Raw genomic sequence first — 19,645 nt, forward strand, 5'->3', positions numbered from 1 at the left:
TCTGAGCTACCTAACCTAGTGGAATATTTCAAATGGTTTACTGGTTATTCACCTACGTTAAAATGAAGGCTTCCTAAAGCACCAGAAGGAACAAGACTAGCTACATTTGGAATAGAAATCTGCTTCCTTGTAAGCACAGCAAGATGTGTCACACATTACCAGTGATGCTTTCTTGTTGTGACTCCAAATTTGGCAGTGCATTCGTAGCAGTTGGAGCCATCACACCAGGGAGGTTCTTTTGTCAGCATATCTGTTAGAGGTAAAAATGTAGAGGTAAAACTTGTTTGACACCTCTTGAGTATACCACAATGTTAAGATAACTTTTTCCACAGTTTTAGGTGGCATTTAGTAGAATTAACTACTATTATTAGCTGACAGCTAAATTGTTATTGAAAATATATAGTCACTGCAGTGAATACAGCACAAGTTATAAAGTGGCACTGAGTTTTAAGCTACATCAGACCACTACACCAGCCAGCATTCTTCTTGAGCATTACCCTTCTGGAAAAATGGACAAGGTTGACAAGGCTTCGTTGGGCAATTTTTCAGTTTATCATCAGAAAATGAGCATTTCTATCCTTCATTGAGAGCATTAGAACATTCAGAAGTTCAGCCCTTCTAGAATTAGTGCTTCTAAATTCAGTGCCCAGTGCTCTTACTTCCACCAAGGCATCTCAAATTAAGCCAAACCACTTCCCAACTGTAGCAAGCAGTACTTACCCAGTAATCTGAAGAGAAGCTGTTTTGTAGCAACTTGGTAGTTGAAGATATTGACTCCCTGATTATTGTTAACTCCAAGACGAGCGCCAGCTCTCACTATTGCACGGCACAAGTTGGCATTTCCCTTCATATATGCCAGTAGGAGCACTGGAAAATAAAAGCCAGATGCTTCAGCATCAACAGAATGGAAATCTCATTATTTTGCTCAATACAAAGGTAAGATCTTCAGTTTCAGGGCAATGTTTAAATTTTACTGTGTAATTACTGTACTACCACCTGTTAGTCCAGCTTAATGTGACTTGAGTGACTTTCAACTTCAACAGCTGTTCAGTCTCACCTACCTGTGTTTCCTTCAGCATCAGGTTTGTCTAGAGGATACTCTGGCATGCACTCCAAGAAGAGGTCACAGATGGCTGCTGCATTGTCTTTCCCATATTGTCCCAAAATATGCATTGGTGACTGGCCTCTAGGGAGAAGAGTTTATTATCCCAATCAAAGTCTGCTTGTAACTGCACTTGTTTGATTCCGAACTAATTTTTGAAACAAGCTAACTTAATGAAACAAAGCTAAACCTGAGTAACTCAGTACATCATGCACAACTACATACTTCATGCATGCCAAGAAGAGGAAGTTGTTTTCTACACTGCTTATACACAACACTGCAGTAGTTCAGTACTTCACAGTAACAGTTTAAAAATACAAAACAATATATTTGGCTTTGATTATAGAATCATAAAACTACAGAATATCCCAAGTTGGAAAGGACCCACAAGGATCACCAAGTACAACCCCTGGCTCCACACATGAGCGCCCTAATTTCAAACACTACACGTCTGGGAGTGCTGGCCAGACACCTTTGAGCTCCAGAGCTCAACACCATCCCACTGCCCTGAGGAGCCTGTTCCATGCCCACTGCTCTTTAGTGAAGTACATTTCTCTACCTCCAGCCTGCCCCTCCCCAATGCAGCTCCACGCTGTTCTCTCAGCTCCTGTCACTGTAACCAGAGAGCAGAGATCAGTGCTGCCCCTCTGCTTTGCTGTGAGGAGCTGTAGGTCACCCCCAGGCCTTCCCTCAGCTGTGCAAACCAAGTGCCCTCAGCCACTCCTCATACATCTCGCCTTCTAGACCTTCCAGCACCTTTGTTGCCCTCCTTCAGGCACTCTAGTAGACTTATGTCCTTCATATGTTGTGGTGCCCTGAACTGCATGAAGTACCTGAGGAGAGACCACACAAGCACAGGGTAGAATGGGACACTCCCTTCCCATATCCATCCATGCTACAGTGTCTAATGACACCTGCACACTTGTTAAAAAACAATTTTTGAGGCTTATTACACTACACTAGTTACCTAATGTTAAAGGCTTCAGCATCCACATTGCATTCTGTGAGGAGGACCCGGATATTGTTCAGACGGCCGTGCATCACTGCCAGATGAAGAGCTGAAAAACAGGAGAGAAGCTTCAAGAATTCGAACCGTTCAATGCCAACCATGATAAAATAAAGTACTCCTTCTCTGCATTCCCACCTTCCTTCTCCAGAACTCCCACCAACTTTGTTTCCTTGGACTTTCCTTCTTTTTTCATCCTTGAGAAGTGAGCCCATTCAACATGAGCCATTCTCTACCACTGAGATTTTAGGAAGCCTACTGAAGTTCTGTACATCTACTTATGAAACTTCAGAAATTTACCATTGTTTCCATTTTCATCTACAGCTGCAAAGTCTACTCCATTCTCCAGAAGGACTGAACAAATGGTGGGCAAATCTTGCTGTGCTGCTAAGTGAAGAGCAGTCTGACGATGCTTTGTCAGTTCGTTCACTTGGGCACCTGCAAGCAGCTGTCAAAGATGCAAGAAGGAATATGTTCAAAGATGTTTTCCAGGGCTATGTGCCAATAGTTAATTTCTGTGAATGAAGTGCACAAAATTTTACTGCACAGAGATACTTTTAGGCCTCCACCCTATATGTAAAAAACGCTATCACCAAGCTGCTACAACTTGTGTACACATTCTGCTCTGCAGCAAATACAAGGTAAGGTTCTTCTTTTAAACTGAGCCACATTACCTAATGATAGCTGCAAATCAAACGTGCTCACACACAAAGGCATCAGTGCATCTCAGCTGACAATCTGAGCCAAGTGAATCTTATGTAAGTTTGAGTTCTGCTTTAGAAGTAGCACCACTTTCACCTGACTTCCCCAGCAATCTGCATTAAGGGGGAACAAACATTTCAAGCAGATGGGGAAAACAACTCCCCACTACGTACCAGATTACGCACAATGATCTCTGAGCCAGCTTGCACTGCCAGGTGGAGAGGTGTTAGCTTAGAAGCATCCTGGACCCGAGAGTTTACGTTCGCCTGTACACTTATCAGGAACAACACACTCTCGATATCAGAGTTCTGAACTGCGACATGTAGAAAATTGCGACCTTTATTATCTACCTGCAGAAGAAAGAGCACAAAATCATAACAGCTGTCACTTCTGTAGAACACAATTCCACCAAGAGATGCAATACTTGCTCACTCTGCCCAAGGTGGACTTTAGTCTTGTTCCTTTAGCTGCTTGGCATTACAGAACTACTGATGTCACTATGAAGTAAGCTGAACTAAGAAATTATCAGCTGCATACACTGACTCTAGTCTGCTTCAGACCATCAGACCACTTCATCTCCAGTTTAACCTTACGGTGTCTTGACCACACTGGAGAGCATTACAGATAAGAGCCAGCTGTCGTAGTTCACATGGGGCAGCAGTTAAGGACTGTCCCACTGAACTGAGTTTAACTTGAGGCAGTCCGGCAGTTAACAATGCAGAAAGAAGCAACATGCAATTCTGCCACACTGATGCAAACTGTGTTTGAGTTTTGACTAAATATCAGGTGCACGTTGTTAATTTTGGCTAATTTTGTTAATTGAAGCTGATATTAAATCATGCTTAAAACTTGCTGTATACGTATCCATGTTTCAGGTGTATAAATGTGAGCACTGTATTAGTCACTAGTAATTAAACTTACAGCATAGGACAAAGTCCCTCAACAGCTGCCTGAAGTGTCAGACTACAAGTCTGAAGATACAGCTGGAGGTTTTATGGTTCAGCTGGGCATCTACTGACCAATTATTTTAGGACAGAGTTTGTTTTGGCTATCTTTAGGAGGGCGAAGTCACATACACTGTGATGCACCATTACAGAAACAAAACACATGAGTACGTAAGTTTTCTCTTTATATACTTATGCACATACCTCAGCTCAGTACCAACAAAAAGGTCTCATGAAAGACTAAGCTTTGATGTTCTCACTCACACAAAGCAGGCACACATCTACAGTTTCCTAATAGATCCAGCCATAGAAAACTGGCTTGCAGGAAACACTGCTACATACAAAGCCTCAAAAAGGATAAAAAAAGGATAAAGCAGAACTTGCTGGTGATACACACCTGTACAGCAGCAAGAAGACTAGCATGCTTTAAATCCTTCCAGCTTACCTGCTCAGCAGCTCCTGGCTCCCTCTTCAAGATTGCTTCAGCTGCCTTATTATTTTTATAGGTCATAGCACATGCAAAGGGAGTCATTCCTTGCCTGTCACGTACATTTAGCTTAATTTCTGGATGTGAAATCATAAGCTGAATTATAACATTATGTTGGTTGCTAATGGCAACATGAATTGGAGTTCTTCCTTCTGCATCCTAGAAGGAAACCAGGAAGTTTATTATATGAAGATGCAGGAACAACAATCCTTCTCATCTCTGAAAAATAAAGGAAGTTTTTCAGTTTAGTGCTTGTGACATACTCAGCAAACTTCAACTGGGACACAAAACGTTTGCAGTGGGAGCTAATATCCATAGTGTAAGTGAAGCAAATTGTTACTTGCTCCTCCAAATCCTCTGAGTTACACAGCTTTTTAAGTTGCTGACAGCAATCAGACATTTTAGGGGCATTCTGAATATTCATGACAGCAGTCAGGCATTGCAAGAGAATGCTTTCAAACTAGTATTAGTTTATGTTTTACCTTGTAATAGTAACAATACATAGAAACAAATTTCCATCTGAAGGAACAACATACAAACTATATGCAAACCTCAAGTATCATTTCCATTCAGTATGGAATGGATTATATACTCAGATTCAATAGTACAGATGCTTCCCTAACCTGACACTCAGGCACTGGTGCTAAGTTTTCTGAAGGAAGCTAGACACTTTGAAGTTCACTCACTGAAAAATACAAGTGTTTGGCACTTGTGTTTTTGTTACGCAAAACAAGAAGCCTTATCAAAATCAGTGTTTAATCATTTGTCTGCACCAATAATTAGTTTACAGCCATGGCAGCTTTGCAACTATTTGTTCAGTCCCTCAACAGCATCAGGACCTGGAAACGCTGCACATTCATTTCACTGGTAGCCATTTGCCATGCTCTTACTTAAGGATTACTGCGTGATCAAGAATTAAGAAGTGTAGCTCACAATTGCGTCACCTCAGTTTACTTAATAAAAAATGTTTCCCAAACAAACCAATGGAATCAAATATTCCAGAGTTTTAGAGTTTAGCTGATCTACTGCTTACTTGCTGCAGAATACAGCCCTGCTCCTGCCTTCCATTCACACTCTGGGCAGATGAGTTGAATTCAGATCATTACACACCAAAAAAACCCCACAAACCAACAAAAAAGCACCAAAAAAAAAGACAACCCTTGTACTACAGGAAGTTCTCTGCATCACTATTTTTCTTCAGTAGACTTCCTGACAGAACTGACCACGTGCATAGAAGAACAATAGCCATGGTAACAATGGACAGGAAAAAAGCAGAACTGCAGGCAGTCGTTGCACTACTTTAGTCATAACAGAAGGGCATTCTGTTTCTATGAAGCAAAATACACAGCAGAGGAATGTTCATTTTCACTACACTGACCTTAGAAGAATCAGCTTCAAAAGAAACTGCACCATTTTAATCCATACCTGAGCATTGACATTGGCACCAAACTCCAAAAGGCACTGAATCACTTCTTCTAGACCCCAGCAGGCTGCCAGGTGTAGGGGTGTCTGTCCATCATGAGCTTCTTCTTCTCCTTCTCCATTGGGACCTGGCTTTCTGGGACTGTTCACATCACAGCCACTAAGAAGAGCACAAGACGGTCAGTAAATTTATCCCAGACAAACAGAAGTAAGAAAGATTCCTACAAGAGCTGATTTAGTGTTAGCTGGTGCATCTTTTGTAAAGACAAGCTTCTGGTTTGAATCTGACTTCTGTCATCAAGAATACGATAATTTATATAACAGAAATATGTCTCTAAGAGTCGTAAGGCTCCCTTAAGTACCACTTATTCATCACAAGTCTAACTAAGTGTACACCTGTTACTGACTCAAAATAGTTCATGACAAGAAAGGAAATACAAGCACATTCAAAAGCTTTTATTTTAGGAGGGGGTTCTGACCTGCGAATAAGAAAGCACGCTACTTGTTCACTGTTTTCATCAATAGCTCTGTGAAGAAGAGTCTGTAAGCAACCACTTGGTCCTGACCCCCAACAGGTTGAATCACAGCCATGTCTCACCTGGAAGGAAAAGCACAGTAAGGCAATGAAGTTTGTTCTGCCTCCAGCAGACTCCTACTTTACGCAGTCCTCGACTGACGTTTCTGAAATATTACCCACAGAGGTAGAATTCGAGATCTCTTATCTGTTCTTGTGACAATTATCCAACTTCATGAAGCTACTTAATGTCTTCCAGCCTCATGTTTTATTGGTCTACTACATGATACTTCATTAGGCAGCATTTACTAACAATTCAGATACTACTAACTCACAATACTCTGAACAGACACTTCTTTGCTTGCTAGAAAGTGAAGTCACTGTCTCCTCATGACCAATTCAAAGCACCAAAACCAACTCAAGTAACATCAGCAGCTGCCTTTAAAAGTCTGGTCTGCTTCCTTCTCTTGCAATACATTCAGCTATACAGCTGAAAGGTAATGCTTTTTTTTGTGGAACTGTATGCATGATATTTGTATTTCCCTTCTACAGCACCACTTGAGCAGTGGGGCACTTCAGTAAGACTTGTTCCACACCATTTTACAAGCTATTTGCAATGTTATATAAAAGCAGTTTAAGTGTTGGCTCTGTAAGCACGCTTACTCAACGCCAGCACAAGTGGCCAAGTACAGCTGCAAGATGCATTTTGCAGCTAAACAGCACAGCTTTTAAGTTCTTGTCCCTACCGAGCAGACAATAACTGGATATCAAAGACAAACTTTTTGAGTAACCCTCTTTCTTATGAAGAAAACGTAATAAAATCTACTTAATTCTACTCCTTCCAAGACCAGCCTTTATGCAGCCATAGGTGGTCCAGGAAGAAACTTACTAAGTAAACCTCCATACATCTCTGAGCAAGTGTCTTCCTGGATCACTATACCTGAATAGAATCTGGTCTTAAAACAGTTAAGATAAGCCTTTAAAAGGCATTCTTGATAGGAATAAGATTCAATAAAAAGTACCACACATTTTAAAGCAAATACACAAGGTTTTATCCAGGAAGATGATTATTATACAAGCCAGGCATGCTACAAGCTAATATTTTTAGCAGAACCTTGTGTTCCAGCACTAGGAATCCAGATAACTTATTCTTTTTCTTTAATTATAGCATCAGTGAGGTATTCGGCTGCAGAAGTTACAGTGTTTATAAAAGACTTTCCAAGAAGAAAGAAATTAAAATTAAAAAAAAAAACAACAAACAAAACAACCTCTAGAGGTGATGTAGCATAAGACAACTCCATTGCATGCATTTGATTTAATTTCTGTTTGTGAGCCTTTCGTTGCCAGCGAGATGCACAGCACCAAGGCTAAATGAACAACTAACAGTCTTACCAGAGTTGATGCAATATCTTCCAGGTTATTTTCTAAGGCAAGCCACAAAGGAGGATTTCCTTTTTCATCTGGCACAGACATATCTGCTCCCCTGGTACAAATAGCATCAACCACAAGAGGGAGCTGGTTTTTTATAGCCAGCTGTAACGCAGTCTCTCCATCCTGTGTTCTGAAATAGGTGCAGTTTAAACCATGTTACTGCATCATTAAAGAATTTGATGATCTCTGCTACAGTAATTTACAGACATAAGAATTATTGCCAACATTTGTGTATTCTTGCTGCAGTAAGACTGTGCTCAGTCAAGCAATCCCACCACGTTAGATATTTCAGAGCAGCTATGCAGATTTCTGAAGTTTGAGACTCGCTGGAGTTCTTAGTTCAGAGTTCTCTTCATTGCCTTAATTACAGTCACTGGTTGAACAGAGTTCCCTTTGCCTACTATCACAGAAGGGAACAGGTTTATCTGTACTGCCTTAACACTCCAAACACTCAGAAGGCACTGAAGTCAGAACAGCTGCATTAGGCAATTTGTCCCAGTGACACTCATGAGGTGTAGCTGGCCAAATTTCAAAGACAGCCTGTGAGTCACACGTGGGCACATAAATGTCATAATATCAGCTTGTCTACAGATACCTGTGGGCAAGTTTTATGTGAATCCTGTTGCTGGGACTACATCTAACCAGCTCAGATGACAGAACACGTCACTCCAACAAGCTGGCAAAAGAGACAGACTACAGAAGCTCAGTACCACGTCTCTAGGACTTGACATTCTGTTGCAGAGGGTTATGTTCTACTTAGGATCAGGGTGGAACCTCCCACTGTAGCCTCAAGAGGATGTATTGACTAATGGAGCTATATTTAGATCATATGCTCACATATGTAAACCCTCAGCTTTAACTAGAACTGCTGTAAGAAGGGCCAAATAAGTCATCTGAAATCAGCTTCAAGCCTTTATATAGAATTACAGAATATCTCGCAATAATCAAATCCAACCCCTGGCTTCACACAGGACATCCAAAATTCAAACCCTCTGTCTGAGAGCACTGTCCACATGCTCCTTGAACTCAGGCAGCCTTGGCACCTGGTGCCCTGAGGAGCCTGTTCCAGTGTCCACCGCTCACCGGTGAAGAACCTTTTCCCAACAACCCAGCCTGACCCTCCCCTGACATAAACCCATGTTGTTCCTTTGAGCTCTGTCACCACGACCACAGACATTGGATCAGCACCTCTTCCTCTGCTCTCACTCATGAGTAAGGCACTCATTACACCTGCTCCTAAATATCCAGTTCAGTGTTGCATCAGCGAAGACCTTACCTGACGTTTATATCTGCCTGATGCTCCAGCAGAAAGAGTGCACTCTTACTATCCTGTCTCTGTATTGCCATATGGAGCAGAGTCTGCCCGTCCGACATCGTGTCATTGATGGATGCTCCAGATCCAAGCAGCTGAGCTGCTATTGTGTGCATGCCTGAACAGTTAGAGATCATTAGTACTGTGCCTTCGCTCTCCAAAGAATAACAAAGACAAAAAACATGGAATGATACACGGCAGAGATTTTCCGTTTCTTTCTGCCCATCTAAATGTAACGTCCTCATCCACAACTGGCACATTTCTTCATACTATCTTGGACTTCTGCTCAACAAACACATTTGCTTTTGGTATTGCATCCACAAGCCATCCTAGTACAGTTCAAGGGTCATCAGGATGCAAACACTACCTGTTTTTCTACAAACCATCCCCCCTGTTTCACAGAAGAAAGCATCTCCTAAATCAGCATTCCAAGTTCCAGTACACCTCATAGCTACCTAAAGTATCTCATCTTCCCTTTGTTCTAGAAGCTGCTTAATGCAGTAATGCTGACCTTCGTGGAATAAGCATGAAAAGACAACATGCTGAACGCATACAAAAATTACTGGCAGTTCAGAATGGTACAATTCCATAAAACAGTACAGTTGCAGGCAAGAGGCTCCAAAAGCTATCCCCTACTGAACAAATGAAGCTGTCGGGATGGAAATCAGCAAGCCAGCTGTGAACATTATTTCAGAAGCTAAATAATTAAACAAAGCTCTCCCTGACAACTTTTCATTAGCAGCACAAGCCAGGCCATAAACAGTTTTAGGACTGTTTTGTCCCCAAAATAATCTTGTCCACATTGTAACTTCTCTATCATAGGGAATTTCCATCTTGTTTCATAAGCACACACCTGTCCAAAGAGCCAATCCCAGCACAGTTTGGTCTCTTGAGTCCTTTAAACTAAAATCAGGAATGATTTGCAAGTTGTTGGTTGCATGAAGAGCATTAGCTTGGAAAAAAAGAAAAAAAAGAATCATTGTTAACATTCTTGTATTTGACCTGCCGTTGCAGACTAGGCTGCAGGTGTGTCTGTGTCACACTCTTAAGTACCACAGAATAATTTAGGTTGGAAAAGATCTTTTAAGGTCATGAAGTTCTACCACCCCCTAATACCAAAAATCCACTGCTAAGCCACATCCCCAAAAGTGGGCAGGAAGTTTACTCAGTTTGTAGGAGGTCTTCCTGAGCAAGTTACTTTGTTTCCATGACTGCTGACACTGCCTGGGACAACCTAACATGGTCAACTGCAGTGACAAAGCCACCTGATTTAACACTTACACTAAAAGCTACCCAACTTTCTGACTAAGAGAACCTCCTTCCTCATTGTCTCTGTTTCCAAGCAGCTGCTTACACAAAGCTCTGAGAATGAAGATCTCATAGCTGTACCCTCAGAACACAACTTAGTTCAAGTCTATTACGTACAGCAGAAAATCTGGAGAGGTCAATAACAGATTTAGCGCAAGTTCATTTTCTAGTTCTAACAAGGAGGTGACACAAAATTCTTTAACCAATATTAACTGCTCTACACAAACAAGATACAGACAAAGAATGCTTGGTCCCTGGATGTGTTTAAAATCCGTTCAGTTGTGGTGCTCAGGGACATGATTTAGCAGTGGGTGGTTAGTTAGGGCAGTAGGGATAGGTTGTGGTTGGACTTGATGATCTTAAGGTCTCTTCCAACCTGAGCAACTCTAAGATTCTACGATTCTATGATCAGCAGCTTGCCAGAACACAGTTAAGATAACATCTTGATGCTAAAGCAGCAACACAGTTTGAACCAGATGAACACTACCTTTTTGTTCCAGGATGACTGATACCACATCTGGGTGATTGTAAGCAATAGCCATGTGAAGGGGAGTTTGCAGATAAACGTTCTCTGCTGTTGGAGAAGATGCGTCCTTTTGACCAGGTGCCACTTCTGCAGTCTGAATGTTTGGATTGGCTCCTTGTTGCAGAAGTTCTGCTGTCAAGTTTGCCAGGCCATGCCTACAGGCAGTATGCAGTGGTGTTTCCCCCTTTAACAAAAAGGGGACTGGGTTAACAGCTTGAAAAAACAGAATAGGAGCTTTAAAACTACTGTCCCACATATGGGTGTAAAGAAACTTAAGTCCTGGTAGTTGAAGCTCCTCTGCACATTCAGCTGCACGAGCTAACTTACATTAAGGACTTGATTACAACAAGGATAAAAAGAAGTGTTAAAGCATCTTAACACCCAGCAGTCTGCTAGAACAGCACCAACTGTTATATTACAGTTGCCTGATCACTAGTAAATATCTGAAAAACTGCAGAAGGCTCAGCAGATGTTCCAACTTGCTTTACGCTAGGGTTAGCAACAGGAGAACTCTGCCACATTATTTCTGAAGGGAGATAAGGAAATTTTCAGAAAGTCTTTCTGGTTTACCCATTTGTTTTGGTGGTTGACTTTTGCTCCATGAGTTGCTAGGAAGAGAGAAGCCGCCTCATTTCCTGCACCAGCTGCCCTCTGAAGCAAGCAGTTCCCTAAGGAAAAAACATGAACACCGTGAGAATACTGTCTCAACCATACCTTGATACTAAAAAGGAACTAGAACCCTTCTCACTACTTTACCATGTTAGAACTGAAGCCAACAAGGGAAATCCTACCTATTAATCATTCCCTCGAAGTGCTGGACTGTCATGTGCACTGCCATTTAGCTGTTACATTTTGAAACTGTAAAGAGGATGTTAGGGCTTGGCAAAGAGTCAAACATTGCCACTTCCTCCACGTCAAGCTCAGTTTAGGACTCAGTGTCCCAGCTCGGATGCAGCTACTACCACCTACCCATACATTCATATCATAGCAAGAACTGTCGAAAGTTCATTCAGGTCCCCCAGACTCTTTGAATTTTTGGATAGGCTAGAGTAGTTTGGACCACAATTAACCTAGAAGCCTTCCTTCCATGCAGAAATACAAACTTATATTTTACCTGTTACTGTGTCTGGAGCATCTGTATTGCTGCCTCGTTGGATCAACCTTGCTGCAAAACTGTTCTCATCAAACGAAGTTCCATTTACAACAGGTGCATCCTCAAAAGGGTTTACAGATTGATCAGATGATACAGTGATATACTGAACTGCAAGCCACAGAGCTGTGCTTCCCTCATGATCCTTCAGCTCCAAGTCTAGTCTAAAAATAAGAGTTAATGTTCCCCAACTTACGCCTTAAAGCGAGCCCCAATGAAGCTTAAATTTCAACTGTCAGAAGTGCTGTTCTCATTTATCCAATTCCTCACTGACAATTTCTGCTCACTTAAAAAAAAACCTCTGGAGTAACTGAAGTACAGTAGAATTTGTAAATACTCTGAAACAAGCAAGATATCTTTTAATAACTACAAAGTTTAAGCTCATTACTCTGATGAGAAATGTGGTCTTGCTAGATCCAGGTTGTCACAAACTTTATCAAACAGGCAAGACTTCTTTCTAGTCATGTACAAGAACTGTAAACTCAGCTGTGGAGGAAACTGAGTCAGATTAAGATCCTGTTTTCTCATCCTATGAAGTCACTTACTTTAAGTAGAATCCAAGCTGAAAATGAAGCTCATAAAAATGTCCAAATACATTATTATTCTTTTTGATTCCACTACAAACTAAGACACTGGCACGTTATTTCCTCTAGCTCTCTTAGAAAAACACTGAGATACTGTCTATTTCTTTACAGTTGAGCAAATTTGCTTGGCTTCTGACCTCTCAGTTTGGGCAAAGCCCTCACGCTTCTGCATCCCTAGCCTATTGCTAGACTTACTGTAATTCAAAAAAGGCCCAGAAGAGCTGTTAAACCAGTTCTCATGCTTTCATTCAAGTAGGTACTCAGTGTATTTTACACTTAAGTGGAACTTACTGTTTGCACTGGAGAAGCTGACTGAATACAGGTTCATTTCTGACCACAATTGACATGTGTAATGGGGTCCTGCAAATGGAGCAAAGCACACTTACATCAGCAAGTGAGGCACTTAAGATTTTGCCCACACTTCTCAACATCCCCCAACAGACTGACGGGGCCAACCATCACCTGTGCTCTCCAGGGAAGGGCTCACATACATCCTGAGAGAAAGAGCGAGCTGCTCTTTTAGAGGATATGGTTCCAATTGATTTAGGAGTAAGCAACTCTTTACATTAGCACAAGAAATAACCTTAAAAGAAAGAGCACAAAAGCACAGCCAAATTGAACAGCTAATACACCCTGAAGCTTCTACACCATTTTATTGACGTTTACCATACCAACTTAACCTCTAAGGCAGTGTAGAGACTCTATACATCAAGTAAATACACTGAAAACGTTGGCTTTTCGAGATAATTTCAGTTTTGCTGACAGAGCTTCAAAGAAGCAGCTTTTTGGGAATGCTGTCATCTTACTTCACTTAGTTTACTGTTCAGTGATCCAATAAAGGCAAACAACTGTTAGCCAGCTGTTCCAGAGGTCAATTCACCCCAGCTTCCTATAGGGAAATCGATCATGACAGTGCACTATCCAACCTGAAACATCTTTCTGCTTTGAGTGTAGGTCTCAAATTGAAGTAACAACCTCACCTTTCCTGCTTCCACTGTTATCTTTGCTTTGCTGAGATATGGGAAGGTTCCCAGTGGACTGTATTTAGATAATCATTACTAGTTTAATAGATAATTAAACTGTTAGCAGACTTGACTCCACCCAGTATTTACCTTCCTTTGTTGTCTTGCATATTTGGATTGGCTCCTGCCTGTAGGAGAGATTCTGCTATCTGTGCCATCTCTGCCATGACATCAGGTGAATGCTTCTTAGGGCTGTATGATGCCACAAGGTGCAGAGGAGTCTCCTGGTCTCCCAGCGTAGCAGCATTCACACGGGCACCATTCTTAATGAGAAAGTTTGCAGCAAATTTATCTCCTGTCATGAAAAAATTAGGTTACTTATAGATGCAATGGAAATCGTACATTTTATAGAAATCAAGAAAAATAGATGCATGTTCCTTCCTTGTATATCATACAACGATACCACTAGAATGGTCTGCTCTTAGAATGCCTTCCCACAGCTAACTTCAGGAACACCTGACTGCAAAACCAGGATTCAGATTTTGTAACAACCTCTTTCCTTTGTGTTTTGCCCTGAGGTTACAGAATACTCAAGTTCACACACCTGTTCACCTGGTATGGCCATACTAAGTTTGCTGGAGTCTGTATCAAGACAAATCCATTGCTGCTTTAATGCTCAGCTAGGCAAGCTGAGGACTAGATGTATTTTTTGAATGAATGATACTATTCCAGGACAGACAGAAGAGTGCTGAAGTTGGTCACTATCTGTTCAGTATTGCTACACAAACAAGCAGTCATGCAGCCTTTGCCCTTAAAAGTGTGAACCCCAGTACACATGAAGCAGTGGCTTCAGTAGTCTGGACTCCTCACACATGACAGTCCTAGAAATCTCTGCTCAGAAGTCAGAACTCAGGCCCACTTTTGTGCACAAGGCCTTGGACATAAAACAACATGCAGAGAATGCTTTCAGCATATTATTAGCTTCCCTTGTTCCAAACACTGGCTTGAAGGCATTTACTCACAAGTTGCCCATCCTGACAGCAAAAGTGAATACAGAAACCTGCTGGCCTGAAAAAGTAATATGTACTGCTGTATCATCTCCAGCACTAAAAAAAATAAATGAAATTCCATTCACACACCACCACTCCACTTCCTTATCTGACATTCCCCCACTCCTCAGTGATCAGAAGTAAGAATCACGTGGCAAGTCCAGAAGATTTGCCTTAGTTCCTTTTCCAGAGCATGGCTGTTAGCTGTGATCATCTTATTGAAGCTTGTTACTGAAAAACAGCTGTTCATTCTCAGAGCTCTAGCTTAGACTGAAAGCAGACATCAGAAATGAAACAAATACAAATGCACACAAAGTGTGAAGAACAGCCTGCTGTAATTTTGTCAGTGCTTTATTGTACTGCAGCCACAACACTGACCTATGCTTAGACATCCTGCTCCAGAATCTTCATTCACAGAATCTGACACCAGCAACCATTTAGTTACATAAGAGATTAAAGAAAGAAATTGTGAGCTGCACTGAGCTCACAAAACCCCAATTACTTCAAGTAGCAAGTTCTTTCAGACTCTTAGGAAGAGATTTATGTTTTTAATTATTTGTAGCACCACAACACCTGTGAGGTCCAGTCCTCAGTAGGGTTCCTGTTGTGCTTGGCTTTCTGAGACAGACAGAGCTGCCAAAGACAGCCCTGTATCAGCCAGCAGCACGGGGTGCTTGCTACAGATTTTTTTTTACCAGACTTTGGCCATAAGCCAAGATGCTGCTTCTCCAAGCCTTCAGAGCACAGCAGCCATAGCAATGCAGTCCTATTGTGCTCCAGTTCTTCTAAGATGCATTTTCTACACTAGTAGAAGAACAGCTTAACGTAATCACATAGTTGTACTTGGGCTCTACTGATATCCATCCTACTCTCTGCTGGAACTTTGTAGATATTTAGATTGGCACAGCATCTTCCTCTGCTCCACATCTTTCCCCAGGTACTTGCTGTTAACTGTGATCAGTAAGAAGCAGATGCAACATTCAAAACAGATCTAGAAGACTTAAACTTCATTTTTTACCTAGGTTGTCCATGCTTAATGAAACCGTACATCAAAAAGACATTGCAGATTGCCACAACAGAACCCTATCCTATGTTTCTTCCTTCAGCAGAGAACACTTTACTAGATTGCTTCTTGATGTCAAACAATTTATTTCACCAGTGCGTTAGTTTTTTCGTTTCAACAAAAATAGATAGGATGATGTTTATCTGTGACTACAGCTTTCTAACTATGGTTGTCAAACATGGAATGAGACAGGAATAGATCTCAGAATCTATACTTCACACTACAACTACTGCAAGTTAGAAGCTTCATATCCTGTTTTCTTACCTCTTTGGATGGCTTTATGTAACAGACTCCAGCCTCTTCTGTCTGCCCTATCTACATCAGCCTTGTAGTTGACCAGCGTAGTTGCAATGCTCTCCAGTCTTTGGGAGAGGGCTAAATCCAAAGCAAGGTCTCCATTCTGATCCAATTCATTGAGCTTCCCAGGAAGCTATAACAGAAATTCAGTCGGTTGACTTCAGTTACAAAGTTACAACAAAAGCTCAACCTAATATTTCAACAGCCAATTCCAGCTACTGTAATGGCAGACCTTCACCTCTAATGCCAAATGCTAGCGATGCACTTAGGTAAGCACATCTTACACAGGAACTGCCACGAAGCAGCAAAGTTTACCAAGCAATGCATTTTATTTAAAACATCTTGCATGCAACAGACTGTCATAAATCACTTCTTAATTATGTCTTCAGGGAGCTTTTATCACTCAATGACTATTACAGACATAAAAGCAGCTGTGGTAATAAACATGCAAATAAGGAGAATTAGTTACAAAAACAGGTAGTGCTCAGACCAGCAGTTAGAAACTAGTTATTTAAAACATGACATTTTTGAAGGCAGTAAGTTAGTCTCACTGTACCTGTGAATCCATTTCGATAAGGTACAAGAAGACTACATCTTCTCTCTCAACTTTAATAGCTTTATGCAAAGGATATTCTGTCTTTGACTTGAACATTTTATACAACAACTGAGCACTCATGCTACTGAAGTCTTCTTTCCGCAAGTCATCCTAGAATAACAAAAAAGCAAAGGCTGAGCAATGCTTTTGTTTTGTTTATAAGCAGCACACTGCATCATGTTATTATCAGGTTCACAACGCAAGCTCAGTTAATAGCACTGTTTTGATAACATGCATGACATTACAACAAGCAGGAACAATCCAAGAGAGCCTGTCAAGGCTACGAAGAAACACTGAGGAAGTCTTACATTTTAGTTTCAAGATCTGTTACAGTGAGGTGTTTTCCATCCCTGTTGTCTACAGGCAGAGAAAACAAGCAGTTTACCATTCACTACAGTAGATAAACACCTAGCTCCTAAACTAACTCTCTATCTAGACTTAAATCACAGGTCAGCAATAAGCCTTTCTGTAAAAACAAAACCACCCTACTGTAGAACGACATCTCTACAGAAGCTTTGTGCCTGAATGAAGCTACACAAAACATCAGAAGACCACCTTTGGTTTGAGTCAGTGCATATTTGACTAAACAGAAATAACCTCATCTTCAGGCAGAGCAGTGTCAAAAGTTACCAGCCAGAAGCTAAAGAAGGAGTTACAGTGGCTGACTCACAGGTTCAGATACAGGTCTGCACAGCATATTTTAGATAAAGGTACCTAAGCCTTCATGCACCAGTCTGCTGTTGACCAGAAGACTTATTTTTAGGACTAAGACTTTACACAAGCAATCACGATTTCCTCAAAATATCAGAGCAAGTGAAACTTCCAAGTCAGCTGCAGGATCACTTGCTGCTCCCCCCACTAGAGAAAGTAAACTCTTCTCTGGCTTGACTCTTACAAGGATTATTTTTAGGAGTAAAAGCAAGGCTGGGATTCGTGACCCCGTCTAGACAGAGACCAACTATGGATGAACCTCTGAACAGCTCAGTCAATATTTTATAATACAACTCCCTTGCCTATCAGAACCTCTTTGGTTTGTGCCATATTTAGAAAACTAAGAGACTTTTCATGGCAAAGTACTTCCAACGAACAGAACAACTCATCAGACTACAGGCTATTTCCCCACTGCCCCGCCAACACATTCACACCGAGAGTGAAATGAACATCATCTCCAGAGACAATCTTGGAGGAAGAGCCATTTCACATACATTGTTTCAAACAATTATGATTTAATATTGTATAAAGTACTACGTAGTGTACTGCCAAAAGCAGCATGGAATAAAGGTAACTGAAAAAGAGGAGGAAGGGAAAAGTTATTCCTGCATCAAACGACTCACATGTAACAACACTGCCTTGCAAAGCATATCAAGCTCAGGATAACAGATGCCTTGGTCACCAAAAGGTACCAGAAATCCATGAAATCCCCATCCCAACTGAGGTGCTTGAATGGTAGCATACAAAGATACATTCCTGAGGTTAGACAGTAAAGTTCCACAGCTTACATTTCTACACTTATCAATATTTTTCCTCTTGCTTCCTTCTATCAGTACTTACCCAGTGACTAGCAATTATTTCTGCACAATAATTCAGAAGAGTGCTAGCATTCAGCTCCTCAGCAGTCTGGTAGAAACGAATGCAGTTCCTGACATTAACTAGTGACATGACTCCTTTTTCACATCTGTCAAAATGGAAAAAAAGCCATTCAGTAAGCAGCCCCTCAAGCTGTTACGAGGCTCTAGATACTCTTCTCTTGGATGTCAGTAGAACGCCTGGCATAAACATACTTTAACCATAAGCTCTGTAAGACAGCTCCTGAAGAGTAGGTTCTTATTTAGGAAGCAGCCTGTCTAAGCTGAGTTCCCATAACAATACAGTGGAGGAACCTGACAGTGAAGAAAAATAGCACAGTTCTCCCAATTGAACAAGCTGAGCTTCCTGAACACCTTCCCTACTTCCTAAGTACTACAGCATCACACAAGCAGCTCTTGCACTGAAGGTAGAAACTGGCCTGCCAAATACAACTATTTGTTTGGTGAATGGATGAGGTTTAATAGTAGATCCATCAGATTATCTTCACAGTTTGAAGGCAGTAGCTGAGTTTGTAGGAAGAGAACTTGAGTACCTCAAACTGACCTGTAAGGTAAGTATTCTAATGATTCCAATCTAGGCTGCACCTGAAGGGAAGTATTGATAGATGTTTTCAAATACATTTACAAATTACCAGTAGCATACTGTACTGCAGCTTTCTCCCTGTCACCACACAACTGCGACAAGGCAACAGCTGAGAACTACTTAGGTACTAAAGCCTGAAGACATTCTTAGCATTGACCCAACAGATGTCAAACACTTGTTAAAAGCACTTATACCAATTTAGTTTGCTTCACGGAGAGACAATTAAATGTCAGCAAGAATGCTAAGCACTGCTGCAGCCTCAGCCACCTCCTGGACAAAAGATTATCATTGTCTTCATCTTTAACCGAATTCAAAGCTTCAGGTTGCACAAAACCCAAGGAGGTTTCATTTCATACACTCAGCCTTTTCACTAACCCAGTGGGTAAGAGCACTCTCATGCTTTCAAGACAGCAAGCCACCCCCTTCTAGAATTATATAAATCAACCAAAGAATACTGAGGCACTGTTGGAGTGCCACAGAGATGATCAGAGGCTGGAGCACCTCGCTTAAGAAGAAAGATTGAGGGAGTTGGGCTTGCTCAATCTGGAGAAGAAAAGGCTCTGGAGAGACCTCACTGCAACCTTCCAGAACAGAGTTTATAAACAGGAGGGAGAGCAACTCTTCACATGGTTTGAGAGTGATAGGACAAGGTGAAATGGCTTTAAACTAAAAGAGTGGAGATGCAGTTTACATGTTAGGGGAAATTATTCACTCAGAGGGCAGTGAGGCACTGGCACTGCTGCTCAGAGCTGTGGGTGCCCCATCCTTGGAGGTGCTGAAGGCCAGGCTGGATGGGGCTCTGTGCAATCTGATCTGGTGCCTGATTTAGTGGTTGGCAACCCTGCCCAGAGCAGGGGGCTAGAAATGGATGAACTTTGAGGCCCCCCTTTCAACCCAAGCCATTCTGCTTCATATTGCACACTACCTGTCATTGATTCTTCCTAGCATTTCAATATTTCTTCTCTTACAGCACTCCAGAGCTTGTTATTAACATGCTGCTCTCCACTTTCTCTCATTGCCAA

General features: G+C 41.5%; 1 protein-coding gene across 1 annotated transcript in view; it reads right to left on the reverse strand.

Annotated features, from left to right (window-relative positions):
* ANKFY1 (ankyrin repeat and FYVE domain containing 1) overlaps positions 1–19,645 on the reverse strand; it is a 31,954-nt gene that overhangs the window by 4,020 nt on the left and 8,289 nt on the right. Inside the window, exons 5-24 of the mRNA XM_042830256.1 lie at positions 18,006–18,129; positions 16,416–16,565; positions 15,827–15,992; positions 13,601–13,805; positions 12,780–12,848; positions 11,869–12,068; positions 11,325–11,422; positions 10,716–10,938; positions 9,774–9,872; positions 8,885–9,038; positions 7,570–7,738; positions 6,143–6,261; positions 5,667–5,823; positions 4,200–4,400; positions 2,984–3,160; positions 2,409–2,556; positions 2,070–2,160; positions 1,062–1,186; positions 721–867; positions 160–250 (exon numbers count right to left, since the gene is read on the reverse strand). Of these exons, the coding sequence (XP_042686190.1) occupies positions 160–250; positions 721–867; positions 1,062–1,186; positions 2,070–2,160; positions 2,409–2,556; positions 2,984–3,160; positions 4,200–4,400; positions 5,667–5,823; positions 6,143–6,261; positions 7,570–7,738; positions 8,885–9,038; positions 9,774–9,872; positions 10,716–10,938; positions 11,325–11,422; positions 11,869–12,068; positions 12,780–12,848; positions 13,601–13,805; positions 15,827–15,992; positions 16,416–16,565; positions 18,006–18,129 (2,913 nt within the window). The remainder of the gene's footprint in view (positions 1–159; positions 251–720; positions 868–1,061; positions 1,187–2,069; positions 2,161–2,408; positions 2,557–2,983; positions 3,161–4,199; positions 4,401–5,666; positions 5,824–6,142; positions 6,262–7,569; positions 7,739–8,884; positions 9,039–9,773; positions 9,873–10,715; positions 10,939–11,324; positions 11,423–11,868; positions 12,069–12,779; positions 12,849–13,600; positions 13,806–15,826; positions 15,993–16,415; positions 16,566–18,005; positions 18,130–19,645) is intronic.

The sequence above is a fragment of the Centrocercus urophasianus genome, unplaced genomic scaffold, assembly GCF_019232065.1.
Source record: "Centrocercus urophasianus isolate 14NV4802_14NV808 unplaced genomic scaffold, USGS_Curo_1.0 seq_33, whole genome shotgun sequence".
NCBI lineage: Eukaryota > Metazoa > Chordata > Aves > Galliformes > Phasianidae > Centrocercus > Centrocercus urophasianus.